The 24,002-nt window shown below is 34.6% G+C and overlaps 1 protein-coding gene and 1 long non-coding RNA gene across 8 annotated transcripts in view; one reads left to right on the forward strand and one right to left on the reverse strand.

The window, feature by feature from the left end:
• The window catches only part of LOC115944620 (uncharacterized), a 1,151,228-nt gene extending 1,148,718 nt beyond the window's left edge, over positions 1-2,510 (reverse strand). For both annotated transcript variants that reach the window (XR_014147031.1, XR_004079136.2), the window contains exon 1: positions 2,424-2,510. This is a non-coding gene — a long non-coding RNA (uncharacterized LOC115944620). The remainder of the gene's footprint in view (positions 1-2,423) is intronic.
• Positions 2,511-2,585: 75 nt separating this feature from the next.
• Positions 2,586-15,959, forward strand: NUDT12 (nudix hydrolase 12). 6 transcript variants are annotated; one of them, XM_081826481.1, is made up of 8 exons: positions 2,595-2,704; positions 4,387-4,474; positions 5,586-5,796; positions 6,352-6,941; positions 8,276-8,443; positions 10,290-10,403; positions 12,649-12,848; positions 13,814-15,959. In XM_081826481.1, the coding sequence occupies exons 3-8, from the start codon at positions 5,591-5,593 to the stop codon at positions 13,922-13,924; spliced, it is 1,389 nt and encodes a 462-aa protein (XP_081682607.1). In that variant the 5' UTR covers positions 2,595-2,704; positions 4,387-4,474; positions 5,586-5,590; the 3' UTR covers positions 13,925-15,959. The 6 variants fall into 6 exon arrangements, with proteins under 6 accessions (XP_030896384.1, XP_030896374.1, XP_081682607.1 ...); XM_081826479.1 differs by having other exon boundaries at positions 2,612-2,814; XM_031040524.2 differs by lacking the exon at positions 4,387-4,474 and having other exon boundaries at positions 2,586-2,704; positions 5,590-5,796.
• The last annotated feature ends 8,043 nt before the right edge of the window (positions 15,960-24,002 follow it).

The raw sequence follows: 24,002 nt of genomic DNA on the forward strand, positions 1-24,002 counted from the left end.
CTAGCTAATAGGATCCAACAATACATTAAAAGGATCATCCACCACAACCAAGTGGAATTAATCCCCAGGATGCAAGGGTAGTTCAACATTCGCAAATCAATGTGATAGAACACATTAATGAGAGGAGAGAGAACCATATGGTCCTCTCAATTGATGCAGAAAAAACATTTGACAAAATACAGCATCCTTTCCTGATTAAAACTCTTCAGAGTATAGGGATAGAGGGAACATTCTTCAAGTTCATAAAATCCATCTATGAAAAACCCACAGCGAATATCATCCTCAATGGGGGAAAGCTGAGAGCCTTTCCCTTAAGATCAGGAACGCGACAAGGATGCCCACTCTCGCCACTATTGTTCAACATAGTACTAGAAGTCCTAGCAACAGCAATCAGACAACAAAAAGAAATAAAAGGTATTCACATTGGCAAAGAAGAAGTCAAACTCTCTCTCTTCATAGATGACATGATACTTTATGTGGAAAATCCAAAAGACTCCACCCCCAAATTACTAGAACTCATACAGCAATTCAGTAATGTGGCAGGATACAAAATTAACACACAGAAATCAGTTGCTTTCTTATACACTAACAATGCAACTGTAGAAAGAGTAAATTAGAGAAACGATCCCATTTACAATAGCACCAAAAACCATAAAATACCTCGGAATAAACCTAACCAAAGAGGTAAAGGATCTATACTCTAGGAACTACAGAACGCTCATGAAAGTAATTGAAGAAGACACAAAAAGATGGAAAAACTTCCATGCTCATGGATTGGAAGAATAAATATTATTAAAATGTCTATGCTACCCAGAGCAATCTATACCTTCAATGCCATCCCGATCAAAATTCCAATGACATTTTTCAAAGTGCTGGAACAAACAATCCTAAAATTTGTATGGAATCAGGAAAGACCCCGAATCGCCAAGGAAATGTTGAAAAAGAAAAACAAAGCTGGGGGCATCATAATGCCTGATTATAAGAAATACAGGCAAAAAGACACTGTAGGAATACAATTTATAAAATTCAGAATATGGGAAACTCTGTAGAGCAGATAATCATTATTCTTAAACAAATAAACTGCAAGAAAAAATTATAGGGGAACCTATAGATCTAAAAACTTCAAATGTAATGTGAAAACTTTGTTTAGGACTGATTTAAGCAAATCAACTGTAAAATATATAAAACAAAATTTGAGACAATTCTATTTGACATTGAATGAGTCTTCCATGATATTACAGAATTATTATTAAAATTTTAATTGTACTAATGATATTATAGTTATGTTCTTTTTAAGAGACATTTTACATTTTAGATATATATTCATAATTCCGAAAAGCTTACCCTTAAATATTTATCAGTAAAATAATATGGTGTCCGGTATTTACTTCACAAGAATCCAAAGGACTGGGATGACTATATATTTGTAATTGTTTATGCTAGATGATTAATATATGAGTGTCCCTTATACTAATCTATTTAATATATGCTTGCATACAAAACTTAGTACTTCTGATCTCCTGTCTGATCCTTGAAATCAATAGAGACTAAAATAACTACCCACAGAAAGAAGCATAGGACAAAGTTTTAAAAAGCAGTAATAATGGGGTGCCTGGCAGGCTCAGTCAGAAGAGCATGCAACTCTTGATCTTGGGGTAGTGAGTTCAAGCCCCACACTGGGTGTAGAGATTACTAAAAAATAAATAAACAAACAACCTTAAAAAATTAAAATAAATTAAAAATAAAAAAGCAGTAATGAAAGCACAATGCCGGCAAGTATACATAACTTCACTGTGAGAAGAAAAAGCTTCCAGAGTCTCAAATTCAGTCAGGAAGCAATGGTCAGCCTTAGCTGACTCAACTTGCTGATTGCCAAGGTGGCAGTTTGGTAAGGAAAAAAAGCCCTGGTCTAAGAGACTACCAACACCTAGCTTTGTAATCTCGGACTCACGTAACTTTAGATTTTGGAATTTGAAAGCACAGGAAGTGAAATAACAGCACGAATAATAATTGTGTTGTGAGTACTAACTCTTAAGTTCTAAACTTTATAAGAGCTTTGAATGCATTATCCTCTTTTAACCGCATAACCCAACGAGGTGTTGTGGGCACTTGATATATACTTTTTAAAGGACGATTAAATGAAGGAGGCATCAATACATGGTACCATTTTGCACATGACGAGTTTAGGTTTAGAGGTGCACAAATGTTTTAGAGTCACGCACTGTAGTTGGCCCAGCCAATATTGCAGGTGAAAGAATGCTTTGAACATAACACTGCATCGGACCATAAAACAGAGGTTAGCGGACTGGGTGTGAAATACTGGAAACTTAAAAACCGCTTCCACAGACCAACAGTTTTCCGCGGCCTTACCACACTTCACACGTCTCGGTATGACCGGGAAGGAAAACCAGTCTTTCACTCACCGCGAAGATGCTGGACCTCACATCCTGGACCTCCCGCCAAGGTTCCCGAACGCCTTCACCTCCCCGCGCCCCCCAAGCCCCGCCCCTTCACGGATCGCGCACAATTTATGACAGTCAAACTACATTTCCCATAGAACCGTTCGAGGACAGCGAACCTCCGCCGGAAGTCAGGAAGACTGAATCCGGCGCCGGGAAGAGTGAGAGTGGGGTTTCCGGGTCTTGCGTCTATATCCTGCTTTTCTCTACTCTGGTCGCCTTTGGCTTAGTAACAGCAACGACTGGTTAGTCGGCCCCGTGCCCTCCCTGGGTTGGGTGACCAGTTCTCAGTGTTTTTGATCTCAGCGCTGTTGGCCTGGCCATGCTGGGTTGTTTGGCTCAGCCTCCGGATGCGGTGAGGGTGCAGGGGCGGGAGCTGTGGGCTGGTAGCCCTGGCTCCCGGGAGAGGGTAGGGGGCACAGCCCATGGGCTGCTAGTGGCGTTTAGAGCCCAGTCCTTGAGGTGGGGAAAACGAAGGGCTACTTCAGCGTTTAAGATTCACGTTTAAAAGAAGGAGTCTCACAGTAGTGACAAAGTAAACTCTCAAGGCATTTAAATGTTTGGAGAGACCTTGCGTAGGTGGCGCTTGACTTGTTAAATGACCACCTCGAATCCCGAAGGACATGGAATTCGTTCAATAATGGTCAGCGACTTCACTGACAGCCGTATTTGAACTCTGCCCTGTTTCTTGAACCATGTGACCTTGAGCAAGTCATGGGCCCCAGTACACATCGGTAAAAGTGGATGTGGTTTGGTTAAAGGACCCCTCAGAATGCTCTCTGTTCCTTTTGGAAAGCAGGGGCAGCATTTTGCTAAGTGAATCACCTCATCCTGCCTTCGGATCCTTACCTTGTGGAGAACCTGTCAATGAGAAATGAAAAAGAAAATCCAGCAGTAGAGCTGGATTGCAGATTTTGTGTGATTCTCTGTAATGAGAAATGGTTGTTTCTAGATGGCTATGCTGCCAAAAAAAAAGCTAAGGGAGAAAGTACACATTTTTCACTGCCTTTCTCCTGAGAATACTGTATGCATAAGAATTGCACTGGAGGTAGCGAACAGTACTTTATTTTTGGAGGACAGTTTTGCACTTTGTCCTGTGGAGTGGCCTGTGGGGAGGGTGAAGAAATGACTATGACCTCAGAACATGAGACAGTAAAATACTGCTTAAAGTAAACCTACCTGAAGAACCAGTGTGATATTTTGTGGAAAATCAATTCAAGGGAAAGGCAACTTGGAAGGGATACTATACATGAGTCAGTATACAGCAATGATTCAAAATCAAGTCCTGAAAAGTTGTAGTTTTGTAATTGATAATATTTGTAAAGCATTTAGAAATCTCAATATGAACAGAACAGTGAAGGAAATTCTACAGTAAAGAAATAGTTTTCTAATACAGAAGTCACTCCCCCTAATTTAAATTATAAACATTTTCACCATTCCTGTGAGTAGTTTTTTTTAAGCCTTTTATTTTAATCCCAGTATAATGAACAGTGTTATATTATTTCAGGTGTACAATATTGTAATTCAATTCTATACACTATTGAGTGCTCATCCTGAGTATACTGTTAAATCCCCATCACCTATTTCACCCATTCCCCTACCCACCTCCCCTTTTGTGTATAGTCAAATTTGACCTTTTTATAAGTAGCAGAAAGATAAAATCAGGAAAGGTGAACAATTTTTTCAGCCCATTTTTCCCTAAATTTTGTTCATACTCCCTCTACTATATAATTGATCAGCCAAATTGCAGTGTGAGAATACTAAAGATAAGAGCAGTCAAAATGTGTGGATTATAACCTTTCTAAATAGCCTAAATATCTTATTGCTTAGAATAATAGAAACCTAGTTAGAATCCCAAATCAATTCTTAAATAGCATTTCACTAAACAAAAATTCATGCCTTAAAAAAAAATACTTTGTTCTCATAGACAACTTAAGCATAAACCATTTCCACAAAGAATAGATCAGTTTGTGCCCTACCACTTTCAATCCACGTTGAGAAACATTTATGAAGAGGTATGAAACATATTTTCTATATTTTTTCCTTACTGAAACAAGCGAGTAACAAAGCAGACAAAGTTAATGGTTTAAAAAGCTTCTTGGATTCAAATTTTGACAAAGTGACCAAATGAACAGTGTTCAATAATAGATCCAAAATATATGGTCATCTGATTTATGACAAAGATGATAACTGCAGTGCAATGGAACAAATGGTAATTTCAAGAATGGTGCCAAGTCATATGGATTATCCACTGGGATAAAAATGTATCTTGCCCCTACTTCACACTATGAACAAAAATCAATCCCAGATGGATTGTAGAATTAATTGTGCATGGGAAAGCAATAAATTGCTTTCATGTGAAAACACAAGTTTTGGAAGGCAGCTATGCTCACCACTATACCACCAATGCAGATTTAACACAAGTTTTGAATAGTCAGCTGTAAGGATCATAATTTTCCTAAGGGCAGGCACCTGTCTCTGGTACCATAGAATCTAAGAGAATACTAGTCATCTGCTAAAAAACCTCTGACTTCTGCTTTAACTCCCCTCATTTCCCTGATCTATAGTGAAATCCCTCTAGTCTACTTCAGATACCTCCTCTTTGTAATGTTTGTTACCTGACACCCATTCTCAAGGATATGCCCCCCCATCTTTATTACCAAAGCTCTTTATACATTATGTTATGCATCCCATGGTGAATTATATTTAAAATTTAAATTATGTTTAAGACAATTTTTAAAGGTATGCTGTGATGACAGTTGAGTACTAATTACCTTTTGAAGAGTATATAGCTTTAAAAACTATAACTATCCTGGGGCGCCTGGGTGGCTCAGTTGGTTAAGCGACTGCCTTCGGCTCAGGTCATGATCCTGGAGTCCCGGGATTGAGTCCCGCATCGGGCTCCCTGCTCAGCAGGGAGTCTGCTTCTCCCTCTGACCCTCCTCCCTCTCATGCTCTCTGTATCTCATTCTCTCTGTCTCAAATAAATAAATAAATAAATCTTAAAAAAAAATAAAAATAAAAACTATAACTATCCTAATTACACCTGTATTCAGATAATGTTCCACCATTGAACAAAGAGCAATTGAAAATGAGGGGGTTTTTTTCTATTTTCCTCTTTTTAAGGAAGAATGTCTTCTATAAAAAGAAGCCCAAAGCAAGAAATAATTTCCCAGCTTCACCTTTCAGCTGCAGAAGGAGATATTGCCAGGTTAACAGTAATCCTCAGTCATTCTCCATCTCTTCTCAATGAAACTTCTGAAAATGGATGGACTGCTTTAATGTATGCTGCAAGGAATGGGCACCCAGATGTTGTCCAACTTCTACTTGAGAAAGGGTAAACATTTTAGGCACTACTACTTGAAGGGCTCTGGTTTAATTTCTGGGTTACATATTTCCTTTTAAATTTTTCTTGTAGCCATATTTATATCATTGGGCTTGTAAATAACTCATTGACCAGTTTCATTATATAAAAACATAGCATAGTATCTAACTAAAAGCTTTTAACTTCTTTTATTGAGGGATAAATCCTTCATACTTAATAGCAAAGCAAATTTTATGAGTTAGTCTAATCTTTTTCTCCCAAATAGAAAATGTAGATCTACCCACTATAACTATCAAGAACCCCTCGTAAAATTTTAATTTCTTTTTATAACACATGAAACTTACTGTTTTTTATTTTATAATTCTCCAGAAATGTTAAATATCTACTATCTCTAACTTTTCATCATTTATGAGTATTTCTTTTAACCTTCCCATTAGTAAGTTATGTACTAAAAAAATCTACATAATAATCATTAGAGGGGCTATCAAGTGCATCTGGAAATATTTTATTGTAATAAATATTAAAGAAAATGTTTATTTCCTATTTTATTTTTCTTTCCATCTATAGGTGTGACAGATCCATTGTCAATAAATCAAGGCAGACTGCACTGGATATTGCTAAATTTTGGGGTTATAAGCATATAACTAACTTACTAGCTAATGCTAAAGGTGGGATGAAGCCTTGGTTCCTAACTAATGAAGTGGAAGAATGTGAAAATTATTTTAGCAAAACACTATTAGACCGAAAAAGTGAAAAAAGAAATAATTCTGACTGGCTACTAGCTAAAGAAAGCCATCCAGCCACAGTTTATATCCTTTTCTCAGATTTAAATCCCCTAGTTACTCTAGGTGGCAATAAAGAAAGTTTCCAACAGCCAGAAGTCAGGCTTTGTCAGCTGAACTACACAGATATAAAAAATTATTTGGCTCAGCGTGAAAAGATCACCTTGGTTTTTCTTGGAGTAGAACTTGAAATGAAGAAAGAGTCTTTGAATTATACTGGAGAAGTCCCAAGAGAAGAAGAAGATGGGTTGGTTGCCTGGTTTGCTCTAGGTATAGATCCTGTTGCTGCCGAAGAATTTAAGCAAAGACATGAAAATTGTTATTTTCTTCATCCTCCAATGCCTGCTCTTCTGCAATTGAAAGAAAAAGAAGCTGGTAAGAAGTGAACATGGTTTACCTGTTGGTAATAATTACCTGTTGGTGGTAATCTGGTTTTTGGAACTGGGTTGGAGTTATACATCGTATCTTCATTTTCTAGGAGGCACACTTTTTTCAGTAAGCAATGAAATTAGGCTGTCTTCATTAGACCTTTCCTAAAGTTCTCATTCTAGGGGACTACTCTCCTGAGCAGTTACAGCAGTTTTAATCAGCCAAAATTAGTTTCCCCAGAGTTAATCCTAATGCATGCTTGTTTTATTTGATTCTTCAGTGAGTAATTACTGAGCACCTGCTATACACTGAGCATGATGTCAAAGACCTTGACTATTTTCTGTTGCAGGGTATGCTAGTTCATGTGAGGCCCTGTATGCCGTGGTTTTATTCTAAATTCCATTTAAATGTTGTAACCCAACCTATGGTTTAAAAAGAAACAAAAACCGTCACTCTGCCTGCTTTGTAGATCATGAATTCTAGGTAATTAAATATGAAATCAGAAGTCTTGTTAAGAGGGGATTTGAGATTACAGTAGCTAAGGTAAAAGGTTGCAGTGGATTGGGTTGATGGAGAAAAGGGGAGAGTTTGAGATGTTCTGGAGGTAAAACTGACAGGGCTTGATCAGTAGGTTGAGACTATTATAAGTGAGGGAGAGATGATAGTAACCTGGAGTACAGCCTGAATTAAGGTGACAATGGTAGAGATGGAGAAAAGGGTACGTTCAAGGTATATTTTTAGAAAATCATCAGCACTTGTTGATGGATTGGGTATGGGGTCTATAATGATGAAAGAAAAGATCAAGAATGATTGCTAGGTTTGAGACTTTAGTAATTTGGTGGATAGTGATACTATTTCTTGATAAAATAGGGTGACAGGTTGAGCAAGGGAAGCAGGACCTGAGCCAAAGGCAGTCACTTAAGCAACTGAGCCACCCAGGCGCCCCGCTGCATAGTGTATTTTTATAAACGTCACTATTGTAAAGTCAGTATTTGTAAAATCACTATACACTAGAATCTTGTGTATCCAAAATTTAAAAATCACCTGTAGTAAAAGCCTGAGCTAATATAGTATATAAGATAGGTGTGCTGACATCTATCTTATGTGAGAGTTATATTTGATTAGTTCAAATTAAAGTTAAATCAAATTTTCATGTCATCTTTGGATTAAATATTTTACTTCAAAAGAAATATACATCATAAAAATAGGAATACAAAAATTCTTGATTATGTTGCTATTCAGAAAATATAGTGTATGCCTTGACTTGCGAACATTTTACTTTGATATTAATTTGTTTACAGTTTATCGCAGAATTAAAACTTTTTATGCTTTTCTTAAAGGGGTTGTAGCTCAAGCAAGATCTGTTCTTGCCTGGCACAGTCGATATAAGTTCTGCCCAACCTGTGGAAGTGCGACTAAAATTGAAGAAGGTGGCTACAAAAGAGTATGCTTAAAAGAAGACTGTCCTAGCCTCCATGGTGTTCACAATACATCATATCCAAGAGTTGGTAAGCCTTTTCCTTTATAGTGAAATCTCAGCCATCTGGAATCTTAGGGAAAAAGACATTCTGGGAAGACAAGGTTTTGAGTTGTTGAGGGGTTTACCTTTTTATTAAAAGCATATTTAATATAACTTAAGACTAAGTATTAAAGTAGTATATGGTTTCATGACTTTTAAGTAAGGGACATTGTACATAATTAGCCTTTTTTTTTTTTAAGGTTTTATTTATTTGTCAGGGAGAGAGAGCACAAGCAGGGGGAGCTGCAGGCAGAGGGGAAGCAGACTCTCTGCTGAGCAGGGAGCCTGATGCGGGGCTCGATCCCAGTACCCTGGGATCATGAACTGAGCCAAAGGCAGATGCTTAACTGATTGAGCCACCCAGGCATCCCTAATTAGCCATTTCTTAACTCTGAGTTAATCAATATGAATTTGATGTGTTAAAATACATGATTTCAAAAGTCTACCATTCTGGGTCCACTTAGTGCAGAGACAAAAAAAAAAAAAAAAAGTACCCCAACAGTTCAGTGCCTGTTCAAGGCATCACCAAAGCAATACAGCCTGGAGCTAGCTTTACATCACTGCTATTGTCTGCCTATACCTTCTCTCCTTCTAATTGCTGCATTGGAGTCTTCTGTAGGTTTGGAAATCTGAGAACCTAATCCTTTAAAACTTGTGAAAAAATAATAGATAAACTGAGCAATACCTGAGGAAGTCTCCTGAGAGTAAAATGCATGGCTTTGTGATACCTGGTTTCACTGCTCAGGAGCCTTTTACATTTGATTCCTGTTTTCAGTCATGCTCTAGTAAGGAGAATTCACTGCATTAATGACTTCTGGGAAATAAACTTATTTAATTTAAATTTTATCTTTTTAATGGCTTAAACTTAGTCATAGAGCCACATTAGCTTTTAAAACTTTTGTTCAGGGGGCGCCTGGGTGACTCCGTTGGTTGAGCGACTGCCTTCAGCTCGGGTCATGATCCCAGGGTCCTGGGATCGAGCCCTGCATCGGGCTCCCTGCTCAGTGCGAAGCCTGCTTCTCCCTCTCCCACTCCCCCTGCTTGTGTTCCTTCTCTCTCTGTCTCTCTCTCTCTGTCAATTAAATAAATAAATAAAATATTTAAAAAAATAAAAACTTTTGTTCAGGATTGGGTTGGAAGGGAGAGGAAAATTCACATTTACTATTGTAAAATTTGTATTTTCTTCATGCCATATAATACTCCGGGGGTGCCTGAGTGGCCCAGTCATTAAGCGTCTGCTCAGCAGGGAGCCTGCCTCTCCCTCTGCCTGCAGCTCCCCCTGCTTGTGCTCTCTCTCTTTAAAGCACTCTGTCAAATAAATAAAATCTTTAAAAAAATACTTTAACTTTTTTATAATTAAAATATATGCCTAGCATACCATAAGTATATAATAAGTGTTTCTTTTTTTTTTTTTTTAAAGATTTTATTTATTTATTTGAGAGAGAGAGAATGAGAGACAGAGAGCATGAGAGGGAGGAGGATCAGAGGGAGAAGCAGACTCCCTGCCGAGCAGGGAGCCCGATGCGGGACCCGTCCCGGGACTCCAGGATCATGACCTGAGCCGAAGGCAGTCGCTTAACCAACTGAGCCACCCAGGCACCCAAGTGTTTCTATTAAGAAGACGACAAAATTGGTCTTCCTTTAGTGTACAATACTCTATGCAATTTCCCTGAAATATTCTGTCATCAGGCAGAAAGAAACAATCTCATAATTAGACAAGAGTCTTGTTGTTATAGGAGATAAACCTTTTTATTATATTATTTGACAGTGACTTTACACAATGAGTCTAAATTATTTTTTCCTATCATTCATTCATCTGATTTTTTTAAAAACAGATCCAGTTGTAATCATGCAAGTTATTCATCCAGATGGGACCAAATGTCTTTTAGGCAGGCAGAAAAGATTTCCCCCAGGCATGTTTACTTGCCTTGCTGGATTTATTGAACCTGGTAAGCCTTTTCTTAATAATTTTAATAATAATCTTCCTTTAACTTATAATTTCCAAATAAAAATTTTAGACAGCATTTGACAAATTATCTTGCTATGAAACTGGGATATTTTTAAATATTTTCTGTGTATTTTAAGTGATGTAATATTTGTTTTTACTAGCAGAATAATTTTGTCTGTTTTAAAAATTCAGCATTTCCTCTTTCATGTATTGCTATTACCAAAGTATCTGCATGACTTACACCTCACTTTCTTCTTTACTAGACCCAACTGTGTCACCTTTTAGGGGTCTTCCCAGATAGCCCCAAATACATTAGTTAGCATCATACCCTGCATTCATAATTCTGTCATCCTGCCTGATTTTTCCCGATAGTGCTCATTACCACCTGACATGTATGTATGTATGAATGTATCTCTGTATTTATTATCTGATGGATGTATGTATGTATCTATTTACCTATCTACTCATTTATTATCTGCTCATACCAGAAAGTAAGTTGCATAGGGGTGGGACTTTATTTCACTCATCACTGTAGCCCACACCCTTAGAGCAGTGCCTTATATGTAGTAGGAGTTCAATAAATATCTGTGGAATAAGTGATAATATACATGTTTAATCTTAACTTCCAGTATTAATCTGCATTGATAATAGTAGTACTAAACATACTTTGTGCTACACTCTGTTTTGAAGGCTTTCCAGATATTCAATCATCTGACCCTCATACAGCCTTATAAAGTAGGTACTATTACAGCAGTTTTACAGCTAGAGCACTAAGGTTCAGGGGCTGACTCACTTGCCCAAGATCAAACAGCTAATCAGTGATAGGGCAGGGATACAAACCTGGGCAGTTTGGCTGAGTCCATGCTCTTAATCACTATGCTGTCTCTAATAACTCTAGGCCGTTTTTTTTAACTGCTATGTACCATTTTATTTATAAATACTCTTCAATTCATCCATTCTGTTGTTGGACAATTAGTTTATATCAGTTTTTGCATTTGCAAACAACACTGCAAAGAATATTCTTATACTACTCCTTGTGCACATTTGCAAGAGTTATCAAGGGTATATACTTGAGAGTCGAATTGTTAGCTCGTAGGATATGAGCATCCTAACCTTTTGTAGACATTGCCAAGTTGCTCTCTGAAGTGTCCCTACCAATTTACACTATTTCTAACAGCACATGAAATGTTTTATTGTTCCACATCTTCACCAAGTTAGGATTTTCATACTTTATAATTTGCCATTCCAATAGTTATGAAATAGTGTCATTGTAGTTTTCATTTTCATTTCCCTGCTGATGGAGCATCTTTTTCACATATGTTTTAGGCATCCAATTTTCATTTTCTCTGAATTTTACATGTTTATATTCTTTGCCTAATTTTGTTTTGGTTGTTTATCCTTTTTTCTCATTTTAGGAGTTTTGTAGAACGTATTATATGCTACTCTTCAGCTATGGTCTTGCAAATATCTTAACGCCAGTCTGTGACTTACCTTTCCACTATATTTTTTTGGTGAACATAAGTTGTTAATTTTAATATAGGAAATATAGCAATCTATTTGAAATAAAAAGCTGTATTTAAATAATAAAATATTTCTAAACTTTCAGGTAAATATACAAACCATTGCCTTTATTCTGATTCTCAATTCCAACAAATCAGAAATAAAAAGTACATTTCTAGGCACTATATTTTATCATACCTGAGTCAATAGTCATCTAGAAGAAAAAAATCATTTAGAAAGAAAAAATACTGTTTCATCTTAAGTGGTTTTTAAACTTTTAGTGTTTAGTTTTAACTTTTTTTGAGAAAAGTTATCTGCAATAATTGTTTGACAACATAGGAAAAAATTTCAAAATTTTAGTAAGGAGAAGGCTAGCCATTTATAAAAATCTTGGAATGATTTATAACTATTTAGTGATAATACATAAATGAGATAATACATAAAATGTTTGCATAGTGTTTAGCTAATAGCAGGTGCTGGATAGTTGTAGATGTTACCATTTTTACACTCTAATCAAAAAATTTGGACCTTCAAGAAAAGTTTTCCGGCATTTTGATTATGTCTATGGTCATATACTTTAAGAAATAATGTTTTTTTTTAATTCCAGTCTAGTTTTAGGCTTCTGCTTTCTCATTCTTTGAATTGGGTTTCTGTCCAAAGTGATTTCCAAATGTTTGAACCATTCGGAGCACAAAATGTCCAAGGCATGTTCATCAGCTACTTGTTCTTTTGCCCCATTTGATTAGGAGAGACAATAGAAGATGCTGTTCGGAGAGAAGTAGAAGAGGAAAGTGGAGTCAAAGTTGGCCATGTTCAGTATGTCTCTTGTCAGCCATGGCCAATGCCCTCCTCCTTAATGATTGGTTGCTTAGCTGTGGCAGTGTCTACAGAAATTAAAGTTGACAAGAATGAAATAGAGGATGCCCGCTGGTTCACTAGAGAACAGGTGAAGTTCAATTTAATTTCCTTCTTCTATTGATTGTTCTCTGACTGTATCAGTTTGGGCATGCAGCAAGGATACATGTTTTCACCAAGTTGAATGAATGCATATGGCCCACCCATCATGCATGGATTACAATGTAATTGATGTGTCCTATGTTAACTCATTCTGTGAGGTTCTTCTAGTTGATGATTCTGTGCCATTTTCTAATTTCAAATGCCATTCCTTCAGATTGATACTTTTCAATGGATTTAAAATAGGTAAACATTATTTCAAAGATGAGAGACAGGAAGATTTTTCTTAGACATTTTGTATTTTAGTTTACAGCACCAAAACAGGTAGCTCTCAAAAAATAGTAAAAATGCTTAAAATTTTTGAAACGTTCTTGTTCATTTTAAAATGTGCTTAAGGACAAGAATAACAAAACTATATAGCAAAGATACACTCACAAGAACTTTTTAAAATGTCATCCTTCAGTAGTATAATGAAAGATAAATTACTGTTTGTGTTTTGCTTAACCCAAAGTATTTGTATAGAAAACAAATGGATACACTATTAGTAGTGAAGACCTGAAATCCTTTCTGACTTTGCCTAAACAAAATTTTTTTATTTTATGCTCAACTTCAAAAAGTAGAAATTAAGTGTTTTTTAGAATTTTATAAAAGGGAACCTCTTGCAAAAGTTAACGTCACTTTGAAAATAAGTGTGGAGTGTGTACTTTTCTTTTTCATGTCCTTATTTTCATTAAGGGAATATGCCTTTCTGGAATTTTTTTTTTAATTGATTCACTAACTCATTGAATCAACTAAAAATACTGTACTAAATTTTGCATGTTGAACATGGATGTTGTCACTTTGTACTGTTATTCGCTGTAAAATCAACACATTTTAGTTAAATTGTAAAAGCATAGAAATAGTATTTAAGTATGACAGTGTTAAAATCCTAATACATTTTATTATGGTGTATTTTAGGTTGTGGATGTTCTGACCAAAGGGAAGCAGCAGGCATTCTTTGTGCCACCAAGCCGAGCTATTGCCCATCAGTTAATCAAACACTGGATTGGAATGAACCCCAATCTCTAAATCAAATAACTAGACTTTGAGTATTAATTGAATTCTAATAACTTATTCCTCAAGTGAGATTAGAAATATTTAGTGCTCTTTGGAATGTCACAACACAAAATATCATATTAGGTTTCAGAAATATTTTCAACATGTACTTTCCATCTTAACCATAGAACTTGTGTTTTTATAAATTACAAGACTGCCTCAGATTTTGTTAAAATCCAAGTCAGCCTCTCCAAATACTTTTTTGGTTGTGCTCCACAATTCTATCTCACAAAACCATATTTCTAATAAGAAAAATCATGTTGTAAAGACGTATATTCTAAAAATGTAAACAAACAAAACAATGTAAACAAACCTAAATTCCACTGCCTCTTTTAAGCATTAGACCAATCACTAAAGTTCTATTCTTGAGAAACCAGGCAGAATAATTTTAATTACTTTTAAGCTTCATTTCCAGTCTTTTCATGACCATAAAGGTTCTTTCAGGCATCAGTAGCTGATTTTTGCTCACTTCGCATTGTATTCCACTTTTTTCTCCTGGTTTCATTGTTCTAGCAGTGGTGCTGTTATAGTCCTGCCACTCGTCTGTTTTGATCAGTGTTAAGAATTTTCTACTTTAACAACTTTGCTGATGATCAGAATACCATGACTTCATGAAAGGAGAGTTTAAATGAGAGCATACCACTATGAATGGGACCTCCTCCTTAAACCTAAAATCAATTAATACGTATAATTATCTGTTACACTCAGAAGTTGTTCTTAAGAAAAATCAAAACTCTGCTTTTTCACTGAAATTAAAGGTATTTGAAAGGAATTCTCCTCAAAGATCAGATGTTAAATATTTCCCAGATAGATTTACATATTCAGTAAAAACACTGGCTTTATGTCATTTTGTGATAAGGGATTTATCTGCATTTGCAAAAAGTTATGTAATCATTACTAATTATATTTATTAAACTCAAATGCAGTATTTTGATTTTGGCCTTATTTTAACACATCCTAAGAAGTCTTTATAAAATAAGTATATCTTAGAACTGAATCAGTAAGATTCAGAGAAAAGTAAATTGTAGTAATTCACAGTTTTACAATATAGAACTGTCGTATTTTATAAGGCTGTTTTGAAATTGTTTTAAAAGTCTGTAAATGTATAAATTTATATAATTTGGCTCTTTATTATTTTATGTTAGAACTGGAAGAGACCTTAAGGATAATATATGTAGTTTAGTGACCTTCTCTTATAGATAAGGAAAAAGAAATCCTGAGAGGTGAATTTAATTAATCCATTAAAGTTGAGTCAATTAATTAATCAATGAAAGTTACACAATTACAACTTACCATTGTTCATAAAATTAGTTGTAATTATAGTTAAAAACTTAATTTTAACAATATAGCCTAGTGCAGGACTCTCCCTCTAATAGGAAGTAGAAACTACTACTAAAAATATAGGTAGAATAAATTAAAGTAGCGATGATAAGAATAAATTTAATTTACCAATACTATTAATTAAAATTTTAGATACTAAAATCTAACTTAAATATGATAATCCTCTTAGATAAAACTTTATTTTACTAATAAACAGTGATTTTCTTAGTAACTGGTGAAAGCTTATTGGTATCAGGTCTTTAGACAAAATTGACTTACATTGGACATTTAGATACATAATAAAATTTTAACTACATAAGTACATAGAAAATTATGTGCCTTGATTATTATGAAGTATGATGACTTGAGGTTCAGTTTTACTCCAAATTTACTTAGAGATTCTAAGATTACATCATAAAGTTCCAGGTTTCCATTTTCAGATAACAAAGTGAAATATAAAATATCAACAAAATGTAGTTATAAATTTAGTTTTGGATATTTAATCCTATTCTCAGGAAAATCAGTAAGTAAATTATTGTTGTTAATAATCATTCTTAACATTGCTAACCTCTGAGAGGTGAATAGCTACATGTAAATAGAAGGAATAGCAAAGAAATTTTAGAGGTCAAGTGCCATGAATGTATTCTAATGGAAGTGAAGGTAACAATATATTAAAATATCTATTTTCTGTTTTGTGTGTTACGTATTTTTTAATATGTTTTGATAAATGTTTCTGAAAAATGAAAAAAGCCAAATTTCAGTCATCCTCCCCTGTATAATGATGTGTAAACAAAAAGTACAAAAGCCCTTTTAAAAGTAGTAATATCTGGAAGACTTAAATCTTTAAGCTATACATATATATATATATATACACACATACAAACTTACATATATACATACATACATATATATACAGTCAATTTTTCATCATCAGATTTGAAGTTATATGTCTACTTTCTATTTTTATTACTTGTTTCAAAATACTGGTCTTTGCATTTTGAATTTTTCACTGTTTATTGTTCATGGAAGGGCTAAAAGAATTAGCACCATATTTCATTTAGTTGGAAAAATTATGAAGTAACTCTTTCAAAGATCATGTTAGAGATTTGGGTGAGGACAAAAGAATGGAAAAACAAAGGGTGAGACCATGAGGTGGAAGGAGAGAGTATGTTTGTTAATAAGCCAAATAAACTTGATTAAATCTCATATAACAGTAGACAGCTGGTTCTAGAACTGTGTTGCTAATGTATATATAGCAAAATAGTAGGTGTACATGTTCTATAAAACAAATACATTAATTATTTAGAATAAAATTTCCACAACACAAATTTTATTAAAGATGAGAGCCAACTATTAGGTTCTGAATATATACATACATACATACATACATATATGTGTGTGTGTGTGTGTGTGTATATATATATATTTTCAAGCAAGGTAGGAGTAATGGGTGTTGAAATTTATGTATGTTCTGTGCTTAAAAGGTCCAGTTTTCTCTAGTAGAAAAATACCTAGGACAAAGTAATCCAAAGTACAAAATTAAGAGTATCTGTCTATAAATGTAAAAGAGCTAGGTCTTGGGGCAAAACCAGAAGTCCTTGCAAATGGGTTGAAAAAGAGGGCAAGAGAGTTTGACTTCAATGCAGGTGGAGGGCTCTCAATAAGGGGTTCAAATGCTAGGGAGCTTTGACATAGGGACAGATGAGAGACACAAGAGGGTGTATTCAAGGAGAGAGGGATAATGTCGCCAGAGCCTGCATCTTCATAACGTTTTACCACTCAGAAGAGAAATGGAAAGGAGTTTCTTTGTGAAAATAAACTTAATGCTGAAAATGATTTTTCCCCCTATTCTACGCCTTGTCCTTTTTCTTCCCAGGACACTCAGGTGGAAATCAGAACAGCTTCTGTAAGAGCAAGCACAGTTTATTATCATCTACAATAGGTTTTCAAATGGTTCGTTTTATTTGCCCAAAGTAGAAGGGTCAAAAGGAAAGTTATTCAAGTAATAAAGATGGCATATGAAAAATGGGTAATCAGAAGCCTGAGTTACTTTATTGTTTAGGAGACATTTTTTCAACTATAAAACAAACATTTGGACATGTTAATTGGGTTAACAGGCAAATTCTTCATTCTATTTTTACTGAAGGATATCTACATATAATTGTACTTATTGGTGGAAATAGCACTTTCAACTTTTCTTTATACCTTCAAGAATACTGTTTCTCTTTTATTGCTCAGCACACAACGCCATAGCATTGGACAATGGATATTTCTCCTTTTCACAATTCCCATTGTAATGATGCTGTACAGAATAGTGGGGGCAGCTGTAAAATTTTAAAACCGATTTTAAGTTTAAAAAGAAGACTTTCTGCTAATGGAAACTTTTTTCTCACTAGAAGTCTGATAAGGGACAGACAAAATATAGCATAAGGAGCAAAAAAAATATCCTGGCTTTCCAGTCCTTGGCTCATGGAAACTATACCAGACCAACTCTTTGTCTCACCCTGATGGATTAAGAACATTCTAACCACTTAACTTGTGAGGTGGTTTCATTTTTAGTGATGTGAAAGTTCCACCCAGAAGTAGAAATTGAAAACAGTACTTGTATTATTTTAGAACAACCAGCATAAATGGACAAGTGATGTCTGAAGTTTGTTTATTTTTTTTTATCCTGTCCATTTTACTCTACCCTGAAATTGTAGTCTATTGGAGCAGTGTGATGTTTTGAACACCTCAGTAGAGTACCTTATAAATATTTATACTGCTTTCAGGTAGCAGTGAGCTGAAGTCATCTCTATCAGTGGGGCTAGAAACAATTTAAAATGCCATTTATCCAGTGGCTTTGCTGCTAAGGTTTATTTTGCTTTTTTGCTGGATTTACTTGTGTTTATGAAACAAGTTTGAGTACTCTAATGCCAGTTTGGAGGATTTGGAACTCCAAATAAGAAGCCCTAATGACATGTACACATTCAAACCTCAGGGGCTGCCTTGGTCCTGACCATCATCTTGCTCTGCATTGTAGTGAAGTCTTCACTGGGAATGTAGTGAAGTTTAGAACTCTGTGTGTTCTGGGAGACACTGTCAAGGATGAAAAGGAAATATGCATGTATCAGTGTGGACCTCAACGTTTTCATGGCTGTACAGGTGTCTAATAATTATTATTTCAGAAAAATACTCTTATTTTACACATAATACTAGGTTTGTCATATTGCTCTTTTTCTTTAGTTCCCAGCCATTTCATACATGCTCATGAATAATAAATGTTTTTCATTTTATTATGATGATAAATCATAATATTCTATATGATAATAAATCCTAGTATTCCTTAATGATTTATCATCATTCTGTTAAGATGATCATATAAAATACGTTGTTTTATTTTACACCATGAAGAGGGTAGGAATATTCTCCTTGTTCAGTATCTCTAACATTAACACTGATAAGTTGTAGGTTTAATTCAAATCCAGATTTCTGAACTTTGTAAAAATTATTTGTTGCCTTTTCTCTCCCAACGTATTTCTCAGAACTACTTATGGATCCCTATTTACAACAAACTCCTAAGAAAATGTAACTCTTTGGTTAGGTTATTCTCATAATACTATTTACATAGGACTTTATATATAAAATGTTGACAATTATTATTTCTTTTTATCCTTACCCCTATGAAATGAATGTCAATATCATTATCCCCATTTTACAGCTGGCTAAGAAGGGGTTAACTTTATCAAAGTCACATTGTGAATAAATAGGAGAGCCAAAATTTGAACCCAAGTATTTCACTTCAAATCCTTTCATCTTTCCACTTACCAGAGCTACCTTACAGAATTTTCTTAATAATGCTGCATTGAGAACTTACAATCTCAGATTTCTCTCTCAGTTCCTTAAATTTTGGTCATTTTTCAGGTTGGACCTTATATTCTTGTTACTCTGGACATTTCTGTAAGACCTTCACTATTTGCTTAATTAATCAGATTTCTATCTCCTGCTATCAGACATTCCTACTGGGACATCTCACTGCCTCCCAAATACTACCTGTGTACAATTAAATTATCTTTTATCCCAAGTACATTCCTGCTTCTAGTCACCTATTTTAATAATCTTGCAATTTCTAATATGGAACTTTTGGGTATTATTCTTATTGTCTACTTTATTCCTTATCCTACCCCACCCTGCAGCCAAGCAATCTCCAAATCCTATTGCTTTTAGTTCTTTCATACTTCGTCTCAGCATCTTCTTCTCTTTCCTTCTCTCTACTTCTTAATATTTATTGAATCTTAATACTTCTTGTCTCTCTGTCCATTGCCACCATCTGAACTCAGGCTATTAGTCTGGTTTCTACATTAGGTTCTTAAATTGGTCTCCTGACTTCAGGTTTCACTCCCAATTCATTCTTCACAATGCAGCCAAAGAGATCTTGCTAAATTCTTCAAAAAGACTCCCCTTTGGACAAAAGATCAAGTCCAATGTCCTTAGTATAGCAATTTACCTCTGCAGTTTCAACTCTGATCACTTCCCTTGTTCCAGCCTCATATATATCACAATTTATGTGTTTGCAAAAAGCCACAGAACTTTTTAAATTTTTATTAGGCATTAATAAGAATCACCTAAATAATTATGAGCAATATCACTACTTTAATAGAAATGTCTCATTTAAAGATTCTAAACTCTATCTCTAAATTAATTTCATCTACATCTTTCATAGGATTTCAAAAATTCTAAATCATGGTCTATATTATTAATCCCAGTTTTACAAATGAGCACATTGAGTCTAAGAAAATTCAAATGAGGGCGCCTGGGTGGCTCAGTCCTTAAGGATCTGCCTTCGGCTCAGGTCATGATCCCAGGGTCCTGGGATCAAGTCCCACATCGGGCTCCTGCTCGGTGGGAAGCCTGCTTCTCCCTCTCCCACTCCCCCTGCTTGTGTTCCCTCTCTCGCTGTGTCTCTGTCAAATAAATAAAATCTTCATTAAAAAAAAAGTCAAATGACCCTCAAAATCAACGTAGGATATGGAAATGTGATTCAAATTTAAATCTTCCTAATCAAAATCTACAACCTCTGCCACACCATACACCCCATACCATACACCAGACTGTTTCTGCCCCTGTATCTGTCTCACAAAGATAAATGTGTTACCTTATAATTAACCCCACCAGTGTCAAGAGCCAAACTAGATCATTTATTCCTTTTTATTGGGGGGGGTGGTTCTTCCACTCCATTTACACCACATGAACATCATAGCCATGTTTTGAAGTACCCCTATCCAAACTCCTAGGCAACAAAAGCACACAGTATATCATTGTTCACTAAAGATATATTTGAAAACCAACAGACTGTTAGGAATGGTTAAGACAGATAATAATAGACTGATTAAAGGATGGTAGATCATTCCTGACACTGCATAAGATTAAGTATGCTAATCAGATTTTGGATTTAGACAACCCAGATAAATCCCAAGTAGAACAAAAGGAAGTATTCAAATCTTACTTCCTTTTCTTGTTTTTCAAAATACATCTTTGTGTTTTATCTATGTCTCCTTCAGAGCTGAGGAATTATGAAGGCTTTACCCAGGTGAGTTGATTATATGTTCTTTTTACTTTCTCCTTTTTTTTTCTTTTGCTGTTTTGAATGAAGTATCCTCTATTTTAATCCTTGCTGTCCTAGATTAGTTGCTTAGCAAAGGATGATAGCAAAGGGGAAATTATTTGAATGTTATATATGAAGACAATTTAACAACTCATTTCTTTCCAGTCACAAAAAATCCAACAGCTGTTTGTAACTTGCTGTGTTACCAAATAGGATGGATACAGAAAAAAGATGGATGGGAAAAAAAAAATCTAAATAGTCAGTGTGTTTAGGACTCTTTTATTTATGCTAAGAAAGAGATCATATGCACATTTGAATAGCTACCATCCATATCCTAATTTGGTAATTTGAAATAAATTGTGCATTTGGAAAGCAAGGAAAATGCAACTGACAAGCTAGGCTTCTAAGCGTAATTGACATTCATTCTGAATTCATGGTAGGTCAGTTTCATTTCAGAGCAATAGCCCTTGTTTTGAATTTCTATAATTCTGCTTTTTTTCTATTGCAGCATTAAATTTACCAAAATCACCAAAATGATTTTCTCATCTGATTTTGTTAAAATTTTTCTTCCTTAATTTTATACTATAAAGAAGTAATTTTACCTATATAAATTTTACCTATATAAAAGTTTATATTTAATTTTTTGAAATATATTGTGATCTCAAGAAAGAAGACATTAAGGAATAATGTTTTTCCTATAAACAACTGCAGTTACTCTGAGATTTAGATCAATTTCATTGGCAAAATATTCTGGCTGATATCTTTTGTATAAATAATCCTAAATCAAAGTTTGCAAAATAATTTTTTTGCAATTTCACCATCAGTTGATCTTTAAATGATATCTTCCAAGATTTTGATGTCAATATAAATTTACAAAGATTTCTCTCACCATCAAGAGTTCAGCCAGTCCTTCTTACCTTCCTCAGTCTCACTTAGAACTTAAGTACTAGATGGTTTTTAACCTTCTTTTCTTATCCCAGCATTTAAACATTAGTTATTTTATTCTATTGTCAGATTGCAACAGTGTTGAATAAGTATCCTAAATCCCTTCATTTGGAAAGTAAACTGAAATATAAATCTCTGTTGTCTACTTTTTGTTTTCTCGGATATTCTCTCAGTTGCTAGTAATTCACTTTTTTAAAAAATTCTATGTGCAGTCATTTAACTTCTCAAAGAAATCTGTAGTAATCATGTGATGAAATTATAATCAGGATGCTTATAAAATAACCTTGGTGTCTTCAGGAGAAAAAAATCATTCAATAACCAGGTTTTCAAAAAGGTCTTTAAAATGACACACCAGGAATTTAACTGTGATGGGTCAAATTCTTGACTCTCTCAGTTATGATGACTCTTTTTTCATAGACTGGTTCCTGATTATTTTTGCAAAAAGTGGAACAAAAATTCTGAATGTGCTGACTTGTGAAGATATATGCTCATTACACAAAATGCACTGATATCTTATTCTTATCTCATGAGACTGCCCAGATCTCAATGAACTTGAGGGATGGGATGGAATGTTAGCACTGATTATCTGCCCAATATAAACCTAATCATAAAGTGATTAAATTAACCCAGCAGATTAATTCTAAGTATAATTTCTCATTCCCTCATCATTGGCCAGACTGCAATTCACACACATTTTTATGACAGTGGGCAAACTATAGCATAGCTGGTAGCTCAAGCTATGTAAAAGAAAGGTCAGCAGAAAATATCATAGAACATTTAAAATATCAATGCCTTTTTGTTGCTTTCAAAAACATGCATTAGATTGGATTAAGCTATGAAAATTTATTTGCTTGAGTGAATTAGTAAAATAAGCATAGAACAATTTTTTAAATGGTGATTCTGAAATTATTGAAGATGATGTCTCTAAATGTTTTGATTGAAGCCTCTTTGTAGTCCTTACATCTTGTTTACATTAATATTCTCACCAAATTATTTTTTCAGAGGTAACACAAGTAATTTTAAGGCAATTCCAGTTATCGTGAATTATGAAATTATTTTAAAATGCCCGATAAAATAAAAATAAAAAATAAAAATGCCCAAAGTACCCTAATAAAAATAAAATAAATAAAAAAATAAAAATAAAAAGTTGGCTCTTAATAAATAGCTGATGATAACATTTCCACTGAATGTATTCATTACTTCTTTCTGAATATATATATAGAATATATTCATTACTTCCTTCTGAATGACTGGAAGAACTAGAAATTAACCTATGGCATTTTTTAGGCTACTAGGAGCAAAGCACAGGTTTGCTTGGGGGTAGGAAGAAGTATTTTGAATGTTTAAATATTGACTTCGGCTTTTTCTCATTCTTTAGAATTTAGCAGTGTGGTTATATATTGGTTTTTCTTGGTTCTATGCTGAAAAGGGATGAAGATGTTACACATTTTCTGTTTTGAGCTGTCAAAAACTCTGTTGTCAGCAGAACTGATGAGATCTGCCCCTGAGGGATAAGACATCTCATTGAAAGAATCACAGGGATTCCATGTTTGGGGGAAATTACCCACAGAGGTTTCTGTATGAAGATCAAGACACAGTATATTCAAACACTACTTCAAACTGAGTTTTAAGGTTGGATGCTTCAAAATTAAGAGGATGTTATTTAAACCCATCAAGAGTTGGTATTTCAGCAATTATTAAATCTTCAGAGAAGCATAGCCCTTCTGTAACCTAGTGAAGTAGTGTGGCTCCACTTCAGTAAGTGAAAAAGGAGACAGCATACCTCTTTAGAAAACTCAAAGGCATTCTTCATTTAATTAATAGGTAGGGAAAGTCTTGAGCAGGAAAAAAGTAGTCCCTGAGATCTATTCAATTATCCTTTTGTGCCTATTCTTGGCCAATTTTTCAAAGTATCTAATGACATATTTAAGTGCACATATGTGCTTTATTTTTACTCTTTCTTTGTCTAATAGAAATACACCTGTTTAGTAAACTTTTAATTATTTGAAATATATAAATGTTGCAATAAAGTTGTCATCTCTCATCTAGTTGCAGACAGTATAATTAGCAGAAGAGGAATAATGTGAATTGTCACTTAGGACTGAGAGAATGGAAATGAGATTCTCAAGATAGATTCTGAAAGTCCCTGTGCTGGTCAAGGTCAAAGTAGGGAAAAACCATAATTACAGATTTCTCAGACCT

Source organism: Leptonychotes weddellii, chromosome 7 (genome assembly GCF_054177405.1).
Source record: "Leptonychotes weddellii isolate Sample4059 chromosome 7, ASM5417740v2, whole genome shotgun sequence".
In the NCBI taxonomy this organism is placed as follows: Eukaryota; Metazoa; Chordata; class Mammalia; order Carnivora; family Phocidae; genus Leptonychotes; species Leptonychotes weddellii.

Coding starts and splice junctions, on each gene's coding strand:
- NUDT12 (XM_031040507.2), top strand. Junction 5,797..6,351: donor CAACTTCTACTTGAGAAAGG/GTAAACATTTTA, acceptor TTCCATCTATAG/GTGTGACAGATCCATTGTCA. Junction 8,444..10,289: donor TACATCATATCCAAGAGTTG/GTAAGCCTTTTC, acceptor TTTTAAAAACAG/ATCCAGTTGTAATCATGCAA.